General features: G+C 37.8%; 1 protein-coding gene across 1 annotated transcript in view; it reads left to right on the forward strand.

Annotated features, from left to right (window-relative positions):
- ppm1h (protein phosphatase, Mg2+/Mn2+ dependent, 1H) overlaps positions 1 to 5,872 on the forward strand; it is a 77,768-nt gene extending 71,896 nt beyond the window's left edge. Inside the window, exon 10 of the mRNA XM_048608038.1 lies at positions 4,178 to 5,872. Within this exon, the coding sequence (XP_048463995.1) occupies positions 4,178 to 4,325 (148 nt within the window). The 3' untranslated portion in view covers positions 4,326 to 5,872. The remainder of the gene's footprint in view (positions 1 to 4,177) is intronic.
- Positions 5,873 to 16,189: the final 10,317 nt, after the last annotated feature.

The following is a 16,189-nucleotide window of genomic DNA, read 5'->3' on the forward strand; positions in this document are numbered from 1 at the left end:
TAAAGGTCTGGCTCTAATTGTTTTGAATACCAGTCCTAGGCTTCACAACCAATAGAAATATTTCCACCTTTCTACCTTACCTATTTCCCTCAATATTTTGATAAAGTTGATTAAATCAATCTTGCACCTTCTAAATTCCAGGGAATATTTTAGTTGTGTAATCTCTATTTGTTGTTTAACACTTGAAGTCCAGATATGTCTGGTAACTCTATCCTACACTTCTTTTTTTCTGTGCTCCTTTCTCCTCTTCCTTTCTTCTTGGTTTTCATTCACTATGTTTTTATTATGTTGGTTCTGCTCTTAATCAGTGTTGATTTAAAAGTTATTTATAGTACTGCAGTGCATGATTCAAAGTATTTCAAATGAGGTGTGAAACTTCTGTATCATTGATTATGAATCAATTTCTATCTTGCTTGCAATGAATATCTAGGAGCAATATATTACATGATGAAAAATGAGAGCTTCTATTTCTAAACTTACATGCGACATACAGCAGTTTCATAAAATTAGGTCATGCTAATGCTTGGATTAGTTTTCAGAGAACTGGTGTTCTCTGAATAAGCTACACAATGGATCATGTGCGGTTAAGACCTTTTTGATTTGTGACTAGCAAATCTTCCATTTAAAAAAACCCATAAAATACAATAATAACTGAATTCAAATGGAAGTGAGCCCAAAGTACTGGCACTTACTTTGTGAAGGCTCTCTGCCTTTTGTTCACAGTTCCTTTCAACTCATGAATGCCTTTATGGTTTCATGGTGCTGTAACAGATTATTAGAATCGCACCAATATCTTCCTTTCCCTTATAAGAGAAGAGCACAGAGTTTCAAAGAATAAGAATTGACAGGGCACAGATTTAAGAAGGTGATGACACTGAGTAGACTTCTTCTTTCAAGTCCCAAAGGCTTTGTACTTTCAGGAGAATGCTAGAGTGTCAACTCTGTGAAGCATGAAAGCAGCTCCGTGTACAGGATACTATTATATTTTGAAGGAAATACATGATCTATTCCTCCCATTCACATGAGAATATGCTCATCATTTTTAATTTCATCCCATCATCACCATTCAGCTATAGTTTTTAATTACATGTATGATCACAATCTGTTTGTCTGTGATTACATTATAGTGAGTAAAATTAACCTTAACAAACTTAATTATGATCCATTTGTAGAAGAAATAAGGTAGCAGATGGTTAGTGATAATGATATTGAAATGCATATTCCAGAGTTGGTTAAAGTGTCAACTGGTCTTTGTGCCAATTATTGTTTTTAAACATGTACTCATTTTTATATCTGTGCAATTAGTCCTAATCAGATTTGCTCATTGGAGAATACAGCAATAATTTGACTGGGAGAGGAAAAATATCTCAATGTGAAACACCTTAAATAAATTGAACAGGGAATTAAGCAAATCATGTCTGCTTCTCTTACCCATAAATTTTATGGTGATAAGCGAGAATATAACTTTATCCATGGTAAGATTTTAAGAGGTGCCTTGATGTCACAACTAAAAAAATATGCTGGAGTTTATGCTAGGTTGTTCACATTTTTTTTAGCACAACTTGTCTGAAATTGGACAAATAAGTGCAAAAAGTAAAGGAATTTTAAACTCAAATTATTTCCAGCACAAATTGAGTTAGCACCGGTTATAAAGCATCTTGAGAGAAGCAGGCCTGACCTTGGAACATACCACAGTCCTAGATCAATTTAATCAAAATGACACATTTCTGCAAATTGTACCCATTTGCGAGCCTCCGAAGAATCTCCTAATAAGGTTTTGTTAGGCAATAGATATGTAAACTTTTTGTGATAGGCATGTTTTGAAAGCTTTTATGCATAGAAGGATTAGATTTTATGGAGTCCGGAAGACACTGTGGACTTGTAAAAATGGTGGATGAGACCAATTCTGTCCCCACTATCAATTTTCCCCAGCGCAGAAGGTGGTGGAGGTAATGAGCCTGTAGCACTCTGTACTCACAATCTGGCCAGTTCCAATGTGGCCCTTGCAATTTTCATGCATTCAGGCAGTTATCAATACTCCTGATTTAGGATTCCTCAGGGATGTTGCAAATCATAGTTTGGATTCCTTCAAACGGTCTTACCACTGCTCCCATTGCCCCCCAACCCGCTGCTAATGGCCCTTGCATCTTACATGCCAACTCATAGCACTTTTCCATGTCCATTCATTCAGTATAAACTTTGAACAGAACTAACAGACCCTATAATAACATTGGTATATATGGAAAAGCTGTTCCTTAATAAAAAAAACTTCCTTTTTTTAAAAAAAAATCCTGCTATTGCCACTACACTATAAATCAACCAGACTTTTAAATGATCAAGAGTAGAATGTAAAAACTACATACTACTCTTCAGAACACAGAAGAAGAAAAGTCAAATTGGATTGGAATCCTTAATTCTGTTTCTCTATCCACTGATGCTGCCAGATCAGTTTAATTTTTACAGCACTTGTTTTTTTATTTAGTATTACAATTATATACTGTACATTAAGTTGTTCTCAAATTAACAAGGCAAATCCTGTTTCTTGTCCCATTATTTTATCAGAATCCCATATCGCAATGGTACAGTGCCATCTTCACAGTAAAGCTATAGTTTACCCCTAATTTATAAAATGACTATGCTTGTTAGGGAAAATGTATTAATCTCAGATTTAAGATTGAAATAACATCTATTGATTTTTGTGGGATAGAGTTCCATGCTTTTAGCATCTTCTATGGTGATTTCTTTATTCCTCTAAGTGGTATGTTCTAATTCTGATTTTAAGGATGTGCCTTGTTCTCGATTCCTTCAACAGCAGGAAATATTTCTATGTATTCCTTTCAAAAAATTCTTCAGAATTCATTGGAGATGGTTCAGACAAGATTCATGAGGTTAATTGTGGGATGAATGGGGTTATGTTTTACAGCCAATGAAGTATTTCTGAAGTAATGTACGAAATATGGCAGACTATAAAGGCTCAGCAAAATCCCACAAATGCAATGGAATAATGACCACATCATCTGTTTTTGTGATGTTGATTTGAGGGGTGAAATTTTTCTAGGACAACAGGAATAATTCCTGTTGTGTTTCAAGTTTAGAAGAAAGAGAGGTGACCTTATTGAAACACACAAGTCTCTGAGGAAGCTTGATAGGTTAGGTGCTGAAAGGGTGTTTCCCTCACAGGGGAATGTAGAACAGGGGGTCATCCTTTCAGAATAATGGAATGCCTATGTCAGATGGAGATAAGAAGGCATTTCATCTGAAGGTCATGAATCTTAAATTTGTGACCCTCTTTTTCCCAAGAAAGCTGTGGAGACTCTGTCATTTCATATGTTCTAAACTGAGATCGACAGATTCTTAAACAATGTGGGGAGTTGAGGATTTTGAGGGAAAAATGGGAATGTAGAGTTGTGAAATCAAGATCAAACCAGCCATGATCACATAGAATGACAGAGAAACTCACGGCCCCATATTGCCTATCCACGCTCCAATTTGAGATAACCAGGTGTAGAACTGGATGAACACAGCAGGCCAAGCAGCATCAGAGGAGCAGGAAGGCTGACGTTTTGGGCCTAGACCCTTCTTCAGAAAAACCTCACACTCCAATTTGTTTTGGTTTTGTTGTTTCAGCTGGGCTTTGGAAAGACTGAAGAGACATAGGAGGGCATGTGCAAAAAATACAATATTCTGATCCAATTGTAAGGGTCATCAAACTACTAACAAACTATTGTTACATCCCTGAATTGTACTATTGTACACTTAGATATTGAACATAACAGACACAGCTCTTACACAAATTGAAAATCATTGTGTCCAAAAGAATATCTAAGAATTGGAACACCTGTCAATTAAAGATACTGGGAGTATGTATAACTTTGTGTGACAATGTAAAACACATGACAGCAAGTCGGCAGCCTGTTTTAATACAGCTCCAGATTTATTTCCACTTAAGTCAACAGGACAGACGGGGTGGGTTGCCACTACTATCCATTTTACATTATGAGTCAAAGTCTACTCTAATAGATGCCTGAAGTTGTAGAAAATTAGAGGGGGCTATATGGTGGTCACAGAATACATGCAACTTTTATTGGTTAAATTTACTGGGTAAATAATGTGGTGCTGAATCAATATTAGTTGTTCATATAGTTGCATATTTCATGATTATACTATTTCTTCACAGGTACACACTGGCAGCCCAGGACCTGGTGATGAGAGCTAGAGGTGTTTTGAAGGACCGAGGATGGAGGATATCAAATGACAGACTTGGCTCAGGTGATGACATCTCCATGTACATCATTCCTCTCCTGCATGGAAACAAGTTGACATGATAATGACTGCTTTATGCCAAGTGAATTACTGGTTATTTGTTGCTGGCCCTGTAATAATACTGAAGGGAGGACGATTTCCTTTGATTTGTTACTTGTAGCAATGATTATCAGTTTCACTACAAATAAAAAACACAAGGAAATCTTATCCTGGTGGTGTCCAGATAATGAGAAGCAGAAGTCCCAGAACTGATTCAAATAAGTCTTATGAAAAGAAGGGAGTTTAATAAAATCACATATTCGCAGATTTTGCTTTCAGTTCAAATTTCACAAACTTTATCTTCTACTTTTGTTGTTATAGTTGATGTAATTGTTTTTTCCTGCAATCAAATAAATATATCCTGTATAAATCAAAAAGGAAGGATATTTATCAAAAACTGTAGAGTCTTTAAATAATAAGTAATTGCATTATAACTTATAAAGTATGAAAATTTTGATGTATATTTTGCAAGTGCTGTCATGCTAGCGGAGGAGAGAGAAATTCTTCATGCTGTGTTTTAGAGTTCTTCATATAATCAATATGGCAATCTTCTAGCAGAATTATGCTGTAATAATGTAGTAAATATTGTTTTGATTTTTTTATGGCACTGTTTGAAGATTAAATCTGTTGGTTACCACAGTTCATTTAAAAATGATACAAGCCTCCAACTGTTATACATACTGGCTTCTGCAAGGCAAGCTAAGTGAATTTGCTGATTAATTTTGTAAAATAATTTTCTTTAGCTATTGAGTAGACATTGCCCAAGATTATCTACAGGGCAAGCTTTCATTAATCTTTCTCTTTGTCATGTTTGTCATATACTGCACTCAACATGAATAGTTTTGTTGCATCTTTCTATTCTTTAATTCTACCATTGATAGTATATGCTTGGCAAGTGTCAAAATGCAGCCAAAATCACACACCATTCCCAAGCCAATCTCACACAGAAGCAGTGTAATAGACAAAGGTATTCTACACCAGTGCTATTCATCTCATTGAAGTATTTATAGTTTGAACCGTGCTACACTGAAATATTTCATAGATGCCAAGGAAAAATTATTATAAGATTTTTTTTTTAATGTTTAATTCATTTCTGAAAGACTGAAATGTGGAACATATATTTTTATTCCAAAGCAATGTTACATTCAGGCACTTCTGAAATTTTATTTGTGTTTGGAGTGTTAAAAATAATATGTAAGAAGGCTGGATTGAAGTTGCAAATAACTGATAAGGTGTTGTATTTGACTGTTCATGAAGGTAATTTGTAAGAGGACAGTAATACTGCACTGTACAGTAATTAAATTTGCTTAATGTTTAAAGACTTTATTCAGTTATCTCTCTAATCACAAATTGTACTTGCAACAGACATTTTTTATTGTAAATCTTTCTGAATGTTTCTACTTTGTAAATTGCCTCTTTATTTCCATACTGCATTTCATATGCCAAATTTGATGACAAGGAGCATGACAGAAACAGTTTTGAAATGATTGTAATAAACAGGTTAACATATGCATCAGACAAGCATTTCTTCAGTACAGGTATTTTTTAAATTTCACATGCCAATGGTAATGCATTTTCCCCAACATTTAGATCAATGTGGCTCATCACCCCAAAAGAAATGAATGCTTTAACTACTGGTGCAAATTTCAATTTGTTACACTTTTCACTCAAGGATCTCTGCAAGATTGATTGGAATCTTCCAACAATTTAAAAGTCTATGATATACTGTATTCATAATTTGTCACCCAAAGGTTAAGTGACAACTTTCTAATAGATTTTGCAAAGATTTAAAAAGGAGTGCATTGAGTATAGGAGTTGGGAGGTCATGTTGTGGCTGTACAGGACATTGGTTAGGTCACTTTTGGAATACTGCATGCACTTCTGGTCTCCCTGCTATAGCAAGGGTGTTGTGAAACTTGAAAGGGTTCAGAAAAGATTTATAAGGATGTTGCCAGGGTTGGAGGTTTTGAGTACAGGGAGAGGCTGAATAGGCTGGGGCTTATTTCCCTGGAGCATCAGAGGCTGAGGGGTGACATTTTAGAAGTTTATAAAATCATGAGGGGCACGGGTAGGGTAAATAGACAAGGTCTTTTCCTTGGGGCGGGGGAGTCAAAACTAGAGGGCATAAGTTTAAGGTGAGAGGGGCAAGATTTAAAAGGGACCTAAGGGGCAACTTTTTCTTGCAGAAGCTGGCATGCATATGGAATGAGCTGCCACAGGAAGTGGTGGAGGCTGGTACAATTACAACATTTAAAAGGCATCTGGATGGGTATGTGAATAGGGAGGGTTTAGAGGGATATGGGCCAAATGCTGGCAAATGGGACTAGATTTATTCAGGATATCTGGTCGGCATGGACAAGTTGGACTGAAGGGTCTGTTTCCATGCTGTGTGATGCTATGACTCTATGCTATGACTTCTATGTTATTCTGAATGTTTAATTGTTCTGGTTGTGTTGCTAGTCTGTGAACAAATGACATTTTATAGCCTCAAATTTATTTTTTGCCCTCAACCTTTTGAAGTCCATATAGAAAAGTCAAAACTGTTAGCAAAATGTGATGGCTGATCACTATGGCAAAGGGCTAAGTTGACTTTTTTTTGAATGTAATCCAACTATTAATATTCATGCAGGCATGGTTAAGGAAACGGTCTACAGCATTTTTTTCACTGTTTAGTGCAGGGTTGTTATTGAATGTATTTTAAGTACATCTCTTTGACCTTCCAGGCTCCGTTATTCATCTGACTGGTCACTTCCCTTGACATGTCATATCTATGGTTCTACCTGCACATGAATGAACATCTTCCAAAATACGTCTTACTTACATTTGTACTTGGCCTTCTAACCTTCAATCCCAATCCCTCTGTGCTAAGAATAATAAAATCATAACCTTGCTCTTCAAGGAAAAACTTAAGATGATGTACAATGCAAAAAGACAATCATCTTCCCCCACCCACCTCAATACTTCTTTATCCCCTTTTATAAAATGATTTATTAACAAATTGTTAATTACCTTGAATATCCGTTCCATAAATCCACTACTCTAAGAAAATTGTTTGTTACAATCTCCCAATGCCTTGACCTCTACAACCTAGAAAGATAAGGGCCATATGACAATTCATCACCTCCAAGTCAGGGACCATCCTGACTTGGAAACATTTTTGCCATTCCTTTAATGTTGCTAGATAAAAGTCTTTGATTCCCTATCCAACAAATAGTTTGTGGGACTGTTTTTACCACCCAGTTGTAGCAGGTAAAGAAGGTGATTGATCATTAATCTTGCAAGCATTCTAGGGTCACAATGGTAGCTGGTGGAATTTAACTTTCACTTAATAAATCTGTAATATAGAGGTAGTCTCAGTAATGAAGCTATTGATGACATTCTTAGCCAGTCTGACTTGCATGTGACTCCAGACCCAAAACAGTATGGTTGACTCTTAACTGCCCTCTAGCCTAGCAAGCCACTGTTGAAAAATTAGAGATGAGAACCGATGTGGCCTTTCTAGCAATATTCACACATGTAAGAATAAAATAATCACTGATAGACAATGAGGACCACATCCCCACATTTGAACAAAAAGGAATCGCTGCACTTCACAGCTACCTAAGCTTGTTGGGGTTGAATATGTCACTTCAATCCCTGTGTAAGTGAGGACATCGCTGGCATGGTTTTAATGACCTTAACTGATTCTTGGTTCACATGATTTTCTCATTTGGGCTCTGGGTTGAGAGGATTCTGATGACCTGTTGTGTTGATGGGATCTGGCATCATGTGTTCTTCTGGAACAAAATATACCTGTTGGATTAAAGTGGCTGGTGTTTTGGGTTTAATTTTGCTTCCAAGCAAAACTTGCTTCTCAGTTCAAGAGTATATTATTACAATATAATTTAATAAGATCATATGAACAGACAAATCAGGAGCAAATGAAAGCCATTCAGCATCCTCGAGCCTGCTCTGCCATCCAGTAAGATCATGGCTTGAACCCATATCTCTCACCTGATAACAATTCAACTCCTTGCTGCACATGACTCCATCTACCTATGCCTTAAAAATATTCATGGACTGTGCTTCCACCACTTTTTCAGGACTCTGAGAGAAACATTTCTGTCTAATCTCTGTTTTTAAATAAGTGATCTCTAGTTTTAGAATCTCCCACAAGAGGAAACATCCTCCTCGCATCCACTGTGTCAAGACGCCTCAGGATTTTACATTTCAATCAAATTAGTTTCTACTTTCTAAACTCCAACAGATACAAGTCTAGCCTGTCCAACCTGTCCTCATAAGACAATCCACCTATTCCAGGTATTAGTTTGGTAAGCCTTCTCTGAACTGTTTCCATTGCATTTATATTCGTCCTTAAATAAGCTGATTAATAATCTGAATAATATTGCTGATCATAGATTTTGTGTTCTTAACTCCACTTTCCTACCCATCCCCATAACCGTTGACTTGTATATCAAATATATGCAACTCAACCTTAAATCTATTAAATGACCCAGCTTTCACTGCTTCTTAGGGAAGATATTTCCAAACACTAATGGTCCTCTGAGAGAAGAAATGTTTCCTCATTTCAATGTTAACTGAAAGACCCCTTATTTTTAAGCTATGACCCTTAGTTTAGATTCTCTCATGAAGAAAAACATTGAATATCTACTGTGTTAAACCCTCTCAAAACATTACATGTTTCAATAAGTCCCTGTCTAACCTCTATTCTTCTAAACTCTTTCGGTTCAATCTCTTCAATTTTTCCTAAGGGCACCCTATTTGTGCTTCTCTGAACTTCCAGTGCAAGTATATTCCTCAAAGTTGAGTAAAACAGTACACAGTACTCTAAGTGTGGTTCCACCAATGCCCTGTGCAATTATATTAAGATGTCCTTAAGTTTATACTTCCTCCACTTCACAATAGAGGTCATCATTCAATCTGCCTTTTGTGAAAAGCCTTTGGTAAATCATATGTGAGCCCCTGAGTTCAGAATATTTAACCTCTGACCTGTTATACAAATACTAGGTATTTGTCTGTTTGGCCCAATTTGATTGTGGCAAATAGTTACCACAACTCCACTCTACCATCCTTCCAGAATCATTTGTGATACGTGTACTTGTATATTTTTAAAAAAAGGGTCTTTGACATAATCTTAAAGAACATTGTGGTCAGTGGAGATGGATAGTGAACAACACAAGATTCTCCAGTGACTTGGAGCACGGATTCATTTAAGATTCAGTCTGTGACTACAAGATTTACACTAATACAAGAAAACTTATTTAATAAATCAGAATGACCAATGCCAGTGCATGGAACAGTGGTAGGAATGATAAGACCATCCAGAATTAGAGGGGCATACTTGAAGGAACATAGTTCTAACAGGCAAAGGAGCAAGACCCCATACTGATGCATTTAAAAAATGATACGCCAATTATCATGGGGGAATTTAATCTACATTGACCAAGACAATGTTGAAGAGTTCATAGAATGTACCTGCGATAGTTACCTCAAACAGTATGTAATGGAACCTATGAGGGAGCAAGCTATGCTAGATCTGGTCCTTTGTAATGAGACAGAATTAATTAATGATCTAGCAGTTAGCAATTCTCTCGGAAGGAGTGAACACAGTATGGTTGAATTTAAAAAACAGATGGAGGATAAGAAGGCAAAATCCAATACCAGTGCCTTGTGCTTAACAAAGGAGACTACAATGGGATGAGGGAAGAGTTGGCTAAGGGAGACTGCGAGCAAAGTCTATATGGTGGGACTATATGAGGAACAATGGAGGACTTTCAAAGTGATTTTTTTTTTTACAGTGCTCAGTAAAAGTATATACCAGTTAAAAGGAAGGACTGTAGAAAAAGGAATAATCAGCCATGGATAACTAAGGAGGGTATCAAATTGAAAGCTAATGCATACAAAGTGTCAAAGATTAGTGGGAAAGTAGAGAATTGGGAAATCTTTAAAGGTCAACTGAAAGCCACGAGAAAGCTATACAGAAAGGTAAGATAGATAATGAGAGTAAACTAGCTCAGAACATAAAAACAGATAGCAAAAGCTTCTACAAATACATGAAATGAAAGGAGTAGCCAAGGTAAATATTGGTCCTTTAGAGGACGTGAAGGGGGGTTTAATAGTGGGAAATGAGGAAATGGCTGAGCCATTGAATAGGTATTTTGTGTCAGTCTTCACAGTGGAAGACTCAAATAACATGCCAGTAATTGATGACAAGGGGGCAATGGCAGCTGAGGATCTAGAAACGATCATTATCACTAAAGAGGTAGTGTTGGGCAAGCAAATGAGGCTGAAGGTAGACAAGTCTCTTGGCCGTGATGAAATACAACCCAGGCTACTAAAAGAGATGGCAGGGGAAATAGCAAATGCGCTCTTGGTAATTTACTAAAATTTGTTGGCGATTCCAGATTGGAAAACAGCCACTCTTTTAAAAAAAGAGGAAGACAAAAGGCACGTAACTACAGGTCCATTAGCTTAATTCCTGTGGTTGGGAAAATGCTCAAATCTATCATCATTGAAGAAATAGCAAAATATCTGGATAAAAATTTTCCCATCGGGCATATGCAGCATGGATTAATGAAAGGCAGGTCATGTCTAACTAATTTGCTGGAATTCTTTGAGGATATTATGACCTGTGGACAACAGAATAGGTGGATATGGTGTATCTGGATTTCTAGAAGGCATTTGACAAGTGTCACACAAAAGGCTGCTGCATAAGATACAGGTGTATGACATTACAGTAATGTATTAGCATGGATAAAGGATTGGTTAATTAACAGAAAGTAAAGAGTGGGGATAAATGGGTGTTTTTCTGGTTGGTGATCAGTGTCTGGTTGTGTGCCTCAAAAATCAGTGTTGGGACTGTAATTGTTTACAATTTACTTAGATGATTTGGAATTGGGGATGAAGTTTAGTGTGTCAAAGTTCACAGATGACACTAAGATGAGTGGTACTGCAAAGTATGCAGAGGACGCTGAAAATCTGCAAAAGGTTATAGATAGGTCAAAGTTTGTGGGTGATGGTCTGGCAGATGGACTACAGTGTTGGTAAATGTGAGGTCATCCATTTTGGTAGGAATAACAGCAAAATGGACTATTACTTAAATGGTGAAAAATTGCAGCATGCTGCTCTGCAGAGGGACCTGGTCGTCCTTGCGCATGAATCACAAAAAGTTGGTTTGCAGGTACAGCAGGTAATTAAGAAGGAAAATGGAATATTGTCTTTAATTGCGAGAGGGATGGAGTTTGAAAACAGGGAGATTATGCTGCAGCTATATAGGGTGTTGGTGAGGTCACACTTGGAGTACTGCGTGCAGTTTTGATTTCCTTACTTGAGGAAGGATGTACTCACACTGGAGAGGGTGCAGAGGAGTTTCATTAGGTTGAATCCTGAGTTGAGAAGGTTAGCTTATGAGGAGGGATTGAGTAGACTGGCTCTATACTCATTGGAATTTAAAAGAATGGGGGAGAATTTTATAGAAACATATGAAATTATGAAGGGAATAGGTAAGATAGAAGCAAGGAGACTGCTTCCACTGGCGGGTGAAACTAGAACTAGGGGGGAGAGCCTAAAAATAAGGGAGAGCAGATTTAGGACCAAGCTGGGCAGGAACTTCTTTACCCAAAGGATTGTGAATCTCTGGAATTCCCTGCCCAATGAAGCAGTTGAGGTCACCTTGTTGAATGATTTTAAGGCAAAGATAGATTTTTGAACAGTAAAGGAATTAAGGGTTATGGTGAGCAGGTGGGTGTGTAGAGCTGAGTCCACAAAAAGATCAGCCATGATTTTATTGAATGGTGGAGCAGGCTTTAGGGGCCAGATGGCCTACTCCTGCTGGAATTTTTTTTAATGCTCTTAAGCCAGGGGAAAACAATAAATGGTTTAACATAAGCAACTATCCACTGTGATGGAACAGTTGGGGCTACACTGTTGCATAATAATTCAGGATCTGCAAACTACAAACTATTAATTCACTTTTTTATTTCACATGATAAAATGAAGTTGACTAACTGACTTCAATTTTGAAAAATGGAACCAATAGAAAGCATTTCTTAGGTTGTGCAAAATCAAAATTTATTTTTGGATAATAATTTACAGTTTTGATACAGAGATTGGATGAAAGGGAATTTATTCCAAAATTACTACTGTTCTGAGGAAGTGTCACTGGACCCAAAATGTTAACTCTAATTTTTCTTCACAGATGCTGCCAGACCTGCTGAGGTTTCCCAACAACTTCTGTTTTTGTTACTGTCTGATTCAGTCCAGGTTTACCGTTTTTGTATATCTGAAATGAGACCAATGTGCTTTTTCTTTATTTATTCATGGAATAAGGGCGTCACTGGCTAGGCCAATATTTATTGTCCATCCCTAGTTGCCCAGAGAGCAGTTAAGAGTCAACCACATTCTTGCAGGTCTGGAGTCACATGTAAGTCAGACAAGGTAAGGATGGCAATTTCCTTCCTTAGTGAACCAGATGGGTTATTCCCTAATAATTGACAATGGATTCATCATCAAATCATTCGACTTTTAATTTCAGATTTTTATTGAATTCAAATTCCATGACCTGCCAATGGCAGGATTCAAATCCAGATTGCCAGAACATTACCTGGGTCTCTGGATTAACAGCCCAGTGATAATACCATTAGGTCATCACCTGTGATCTTTTAAATTAACTGTTCAGGGATATTATGACAAATCTTTGGAATTGGTGGGACTTAAATGTGGATCTTCTGGCCCAGAGGTAGAGACACTACCACTGCACCACAAAAGCCCTACTTAAGTCTACTGCACCTGATATTCCCAGGTAGTCTTCTATCCAAGTGCTAACCAGGCCTGAGTCTGCTTAGCTTCCAAGATCAGAAGATTGAGTGTTTTCAGACTAGTAGTATAAGATGCTTTGCTTTTAAAGTGCCTTTTTTAAAATACAATGTTTACAGCTTTTTACAATGTTTTTTCCACAATTTCCAAATTGCTAATATGATTTTAGAAAAAATTGAGCATTTTTTTTTGCTCCTTTAGTTTGTTTTAACATGCCTCACACAGAATATCTAATAGTTGAAAAGATTGAGGATGAAAAGCAAACTTTCTGATTTGATTTATTATTGTCACATGTAGATACAGTGAAAAGTTTTGTTTTGCATGTAGTATAGGCAGATCATACCATTCAAAGTGCATAACGGTAAAAGAACAGAGTGAAGAATACAATGTTACAGCTGCAGAGAAGGTGCACAAAGAGCAAGATCAACATTAAATTTAAAATTTGAGAGGTCCATTCAGAAGCCTAATAACAGAAAGGAAGAAGACATTCTTGAAACTGTTGGTACGTGTGTTTAAGCTTTTGCATCCTCTGCCCGATGGAAGAAATTATAACCAGGTTGGGAGGGGTCTTTGGTTGCCTTCCTGAGACAGCGAGAAGTATAGATGGAGTCAGTGGATGGACAGTTGACTTGCATGATGGACTGGGCTGTGTTCACAACTCTCTGTACTTTCTTATGATCCTGGGCAGAGCAGTTGCCATACCAAGCAGTGATACATCTATTAAAGTTGGCTAGAGTTTTTCCAGACATGCTGAATTTCCTTAGTCTCCTGAGGAAGTAGAGGCATTGTTGTGCTTTCTTGACTGTGGGTGGACCAGGCCAGATTGCTGATGATCTTCACTCCCAGGAACTTGATGTTCTCGACTGCCTCCATCTCAGCACAACTGATGAAGGCAGGGCTTGCCCTCTGCCTTGCTTCCTGAAGTCAATCACCAGCTCTTTTATTTTGCTGACATTAGGAAGAAGAATTTGTTATCTTTACACCATGCCCCCAAGCACTCTATCTCTTTCCTGTATTCTGTCTCATTATTGTTCGAGATTTGGCCTACAATCGTGGTATCATCAGTGAACTTGTAGATGGCGTTAGGATGAAATTTGGTCACAGTCATGAGTGTACAGGGAGTATAGTAAGGGACTGAGTACGCAGTGTTGAGGATTATTGTGGAGAAGGTATTGTTGCTTATTCTCACTGATTGCAGTCTGTGGGTGAGGAAGTCAAGTATCCAGTTGCAGAGGGCAGAGCAGAGACCTAGGTCTTGGAGTTTGGAGATTAGTTTGGTTGGTAAGATTTCTATACAGTTACTTGCCATTGATCAAGAAGTTTCTTAGCTTCATCTGAAATAGCAGTAAACCATACTTTTCTCTTATCTACAGAAATAGCACAATCAAGCTCAGCTGCAACTCACTGCAAAATAACCATTACCTTCAATGAGTATAATTGGTTAATTCCTGGCTAACGTACTGCTTGATCAAGTATTAGCTGATGTCTTTGCATACAAAGTTAGAACTTATACCATTCAATAAGAAAGGTGAAACTTATTCAATGGTACTACATGCACTGCAATTCCAAAATTACAATAAGTCATTAGGGGTGCTATTTTTCAACCTAGAGTCCTCCTTAGGCACTGTAAGTGGTCACAGAATAGAATCATAGAATCCCTACAGTGTGGAACAGGCCCTTCAGCCCAACAAGTCCACACCAACCCACAGAGCATCCCACCCAGACTCATTCACCTATAAACCCACCTAATCAACACATCCCCCAAACATTATGGGCAATTTAGCATAGCCAATTCACCTAGCCTGCATATCTTTGGACTGTGGGAGGAAACCGGAGCACCCAGAGGAAACCCATGCAGACACGGGGAGAAGGGCAACTGTCTGTGTGGAGTTTGCACAAAGGATGGATTTGAACCCGGGTCCCTGGAGCTGTGAGGCAGCAGTGCTAACCACTGTGCTGCCCCTTTTTGCGTCATGTTTTGTCTAAAGCAGTTTGATAGGTGAAAAAAAAATTGGTGTATGCATGACCGGGACCAATTAGCTCATAGCTTGTGTATGGTTCAGAATAACAGCAGCAGCATTGGTTCAATTCCTGTTCTGGCTTAGTTAGACTTGGGACCTATCCCATGCTTAATGCAAAGTGGTACTCCTCAAACTGTATTACTAATTGTATGTCTCTAATTGCGTACAGTGGCTAAGTATCTGCTTAATGTAGTGGTATGCTTTCAGTTTTAAACATTGCTATGTTTGCTATATTTGAAAATAATCTTAGCTTATGGAAGGGCTTGGCATGTAACAAAAAATGTGGAATAGAATAATGAACAACATTTTATATATACTATCTTGGAGCTGTCTGCTTAGTTAATGGGTTTGCTGTGTGTATTTACTTTCCTTAAGTTCACGGAAGTATATCATGTGTTCTCTATTGCTGTTTCCATGTCCTTCAGATATTATGTATTTTTATAGAGTCATTCAGAATGGAAACAGACCTTTCGGTTCAACCAGTCTGTGCCAAATATAATCCCGAACTAAACTAGTCCCAACTGCCTGCTCCTGGCCTATATCTCTCCAAACCTTTACTATTCATGCAGCTATCCAAATGTATTTTGAAAACTGTAATTGTACCTGGATCCACCACTTCCTCAGGAAGTTTATTCCACATGCGAATTACCCTATGCGTAAAAAACAAAAAAAAATTGCCTCTCATGTCTTCCTTTAAATTTCTCTCCTCTTAACTTAGAATGTGCTCCCTAGCCTTGAAATCCCTTATCCTAGGGAAGAGGCAACTACTATTAACTCTATCTACAAGATCCCCTGCAGAGACTGTGAGAAACACTACATTGGACAAATAGGAAGGAAACTAACAACAAGAGTACATGAACAGCAAGTGGCTATAAAAAGACACGACCAATACTCACTCATCTCAATCCACATGGACAAGGAGAACCACTACTTCGACTGGGACAACACCAAGATCCTGGGACAGGCTAGGCAGAGACAGGCACAAGAATTCCTAGAAGCACGGCACTCCACGAAGCAGGCTATTAATAAACACATTGAACTTGACCCCATAT

The sequence above is a fragment of the Rhincodon typus genome, chromosome 18 (genome assembly GCF_021869965.1).
Source record: "Rhincodon typus isolate 14 chromosome 18, sRhiTyp1.1, whole genome shotgun sequence".
NCBI classification, from domain to species: domain Eukaryota; kingdom Metazoa; phylum Chordata; class Chondrichthyes; order Orectolobiformes; family Rhincodontidae; genus Rhincodon; species Rhincodon typus.